The 3,320-nt window shown below is 31.2% G+C and overlaps 1 protein-coding gene across 2 annotated transcripts in view; it reads right to left on the reverse strand.

Moving 5' to 3' along the window:
* Positions 1 to 566: 566 nt before the first annotated feature.
* The window catches only part of LOC108912651 (myrosinase 1-like), a 6,327-nt gene continuing 3,573 nt past the window's right edge, over positions 567 to 3,320 (reverse strand). Inside the window, exons 4-6 of one of the 2 annotated variants that reach the window (XM_023455945.1) lie at positions 2,513 to 2,716; positions 1,748 to 1,915; positions 567 to 670 (exon numbers count right to left, since the gene is read on the reverse strand). In XM_023455945.1, coding sequence (XP_023311713.1) covers positions 567 to 670; positions 1,748 to 1,915; positions 2,513 to 2,716 — 476 coding nt within the window. Of the gene's footprint in view, positions 671 to 1,747; positions 1,916 to 2,344; positions 2,717 to 3,320 lie in introns of both variants that reach the window. The other variant, XM_018717957.1, reaches the window with a different exon arrangement.

The raw sequence follows: 3,320 nt of genomic DNA on the forward strand, positions 1-3,320 counted from the left end.
CTCAACAACGCCGGGAAATTGATTTTGAAATTCTATGAAACATTCCTCAATAGAATACTTCCATATTCCATCAATCTTGCGTCCATTTCTAAAGTAGGACTCTATGATAAACACTTTTTGTTCTTGAGAAAACACCATTTTAAACGCTTTTTAAAACGAAAATATTCAAATTGATAGCGGCGATATAGCGCTTTGACAGATGACGTTTAAGTTCATTTGCTATACGCTACACCCTACGTCCAAATGTTCAGAACCAACTTGACCACGTTTTTGTTTGAACCCTCGTTAGTTCGTTGTCGCAACTTAAGTTGTTCAGGCTTTTTCTGGGGATATTTAAAATACATTTGTACTGGACTGAAAAATCAGTAATGGTGAAGAATGATCATTCACAGCTGCATCACGAACAACGTTTTTTGTATGTGCGTGACTCTTTAATATGACAAACTCGCTTTTATGTTAATATAGTAGGTGGCAACATCGAACATTGTGATGTGCCATGTGAAAATCAGAGGTATCCTCTCCAAAACGATCATCGTATCTATAATATGTATAATGATGTAATTGCTTCAACTTACAGTGAATTGTAATGTTCTTTCAGCAGCAGCTATATCTTCCTGACTGTCAGACGCAGGTTCTTGCCAACTAGCATCAATAGTGATTGATACTTGCCCTGAAAACAATAATTATTGTACATATTTTAAAAATGACAAATTTATTAACAACAATAAATAAATAATGAAGTTATGTAATTACAAGCTATTCCTCATCGTCTCGATTGAATCAACAATATTCATTTAAACATTATACTCCTCAAAATACATATATCGTTTTAGGTAGTTACTTTGTCTTTTGTTAGTTGTCACATTATTATGATATTATATTTTTTCAGTTATTCATTAATTAGATAATCAGGCCGAGTATGTATCCCATTTTATCATAATAACAGTTATGTTATTTCAGGGTTGTTAACGTTATCTGTTAAGATATAACATGCATGTTATTGAGGAATTAAGACCATTTTTAGCAAATTCTAGTATTGCAATTTTGTTGTTTTTTGAAGACGCTTTTGTGTCGACATTTTTAATAATAATTATGCAAAATTATTATAAACAAGAGTCAGTATTAGACAAAAACACATATAACTCACAAATGTCTTTTAGGTTTATAAACATGAAACAAATGCAAACACGTATATAACGGGTAAGTACAACATAAAATAGTTTGTAACATGTTATCTTAAATTATAACAGAGTTTCTTAAAGGCAAGGAATTTGGTGTTGCTATAGTTTATCGCAGGTGTTATTTGTCTAATGAAAATGAACGGCTTGTAAAATTTCCATTTACTTGCCGGTTTTATAAACACACATCGAAGGTAAGTTGTAAAATTTAAGTAACTTAGGTAGTATATACGTATACGTATATGTATACAGCGTGGTAAAAAAGTTCTGCATAAAATTAATATTTTCGTTAAACAATTTTTTTTTCGAAAAACGGTGAGACCCGTCGATTTTTATTTGATCCAGGGCACCTTGTTATGTGGACAAATTTTTTTTTCGATAATCCATTTACGGCAGCGATGACAATTTCTTTTTTTAAATGACAACCCATATTTATTTCGTTCGAAATTGAAGACAAGAGAACAAGCTAATAAAAATTTCCTAAGCGTTTGAATGTCCCAACATAGAAAGTGAAAATATCGAAATAATTCAGACTAACTAAACTATCTCAATGTAATTAAAATATGTACCATTCTGCGTAGCTTTAAATTCTTGGTCATATGTGTGCCAAACCCTAGCATGAGCCTTGAGTATATGGTGAGCACATATATACTCCCCTATCCCTGGGGATGGAGTTCCTGGGATAGGTGGACAAATTTGCTTTGGTTCGTTAAATGTTAGCCAGTACTTTACGTCATCTCCAAAGAGTTCGAAGCATNTATTTTAAAAATGACAAATTTATTAACAACAATAAATAAATAATGAAGTTATGTAATTACAAGCTATTCCTCATCGTCTCGATTGAATCAACAATTTTCATTTAAACATTATACTCCTCAAAATACATATATCGTTTTAGGTAGTTACTTTGTCTTTTGTTAGTTGTCTACATTATTATGATATTGTATTTTTTCAGTTATTCATTAATTAGATAATATCTGTTTAGTTAATTCGTATACTTACAAATTAATTGTTTTCACGACTTGTCTATAACTTTTGAAACGACAATTTCTCACAGAACAAGCTAATAAAAAATTCCTAAACGTTTGAATGTCCCAACATAGAAAGTGAAAATATCGAAATAATTGAGACTAACTAAACTATCTCAATGTAATTAAAATATGTACCATTCTGCGTAGCTTTAAATTCTTGGTCATATGTGTGCCAAACCCTAGCATGAGCCTTGAGTATATGGTGAGCACATATATACTCCCCTATCCCTGGGGATGGAGTTCCTGGGATAGGTGGACAAATTTGCTTTGGTTCGTTAAATGTTAGCCAGTACTTTACGTCATCTCCAAAGAGTTCGAAGCATAGCCTCGCGTATTCTGCAAAAGCTTCCACTACGAATTCATTTGTCCATCCCCCTAAGTCCTGTAAGGGTTGCGGCAGGTCCCAGTGGTATAAGGTGATCAGGGGCTCGATGCCGTTATCTTTTAGTTCTTTGATTAAGTTCTTGTAGTATGTCACTCCGGGAAGATTAATTTTATTTACAAACCCTAAAAATTACAACATTATTAAATGAGAATTAGATACTTGTACCAAATAATACTACGTCTCTAATAAGGTTTGAATTGAAAGTTGTCATAATAAAATTTGTAGAGTAACCTTTATTAGAAAATAAAATTTCTACTTCTCACAAACTGATAGTTTCAAATTACTAAAAATTTAGATATATTTTGAAACAAGTATTATATTTTGAAATAGTATATAATTTCCTAAGTAGATGTCTTTGTCTTTTTTACACATATCTTTTTTTTCAGGAAAATTCATTTAGGATTACGTGTTCTTAATATGCCCAGAATATTAAAAGGATATGATAAAATCTTGGTTGGTACTGTTCTGAAAAAGATAAAACTTCTTAATTCTGTATATTATATGCTTGCAATGCGTTTTCGGTAAATGTGTTGACTTGTACGAGGAAGATGGCTTATGAATATAAATATTAAAGTCTTTTCATATTTTTAGAACATTATGTAACATATCTCGAAACTTGCGGTTGTCTGACACTTAAATACAAACATTTTCACTGGCCTTATTGGGATTAGAAGTTTCTAATAAACCAATTTTAATTAGTTTGTATATTTTCATTATATATATATA

The sequence above is a fragment of the Anoplophora glabripennis genome, unplaced genomic scaffold (assembly GCF_000390285.2).
Source record: "Anoplophora glabripennis isolate ALB-LARVAE unplaced genomic scaffold, Agla_2.0 scaffold1016, whole genome shotgun sequence".
Classification (NCBI taxonomy): Eukaryota; Metazoa; Arthropoda; class Insecta; order Coleoptera; family Cerambycidae; genus Anoplophora; species Anoplophora glabripennis.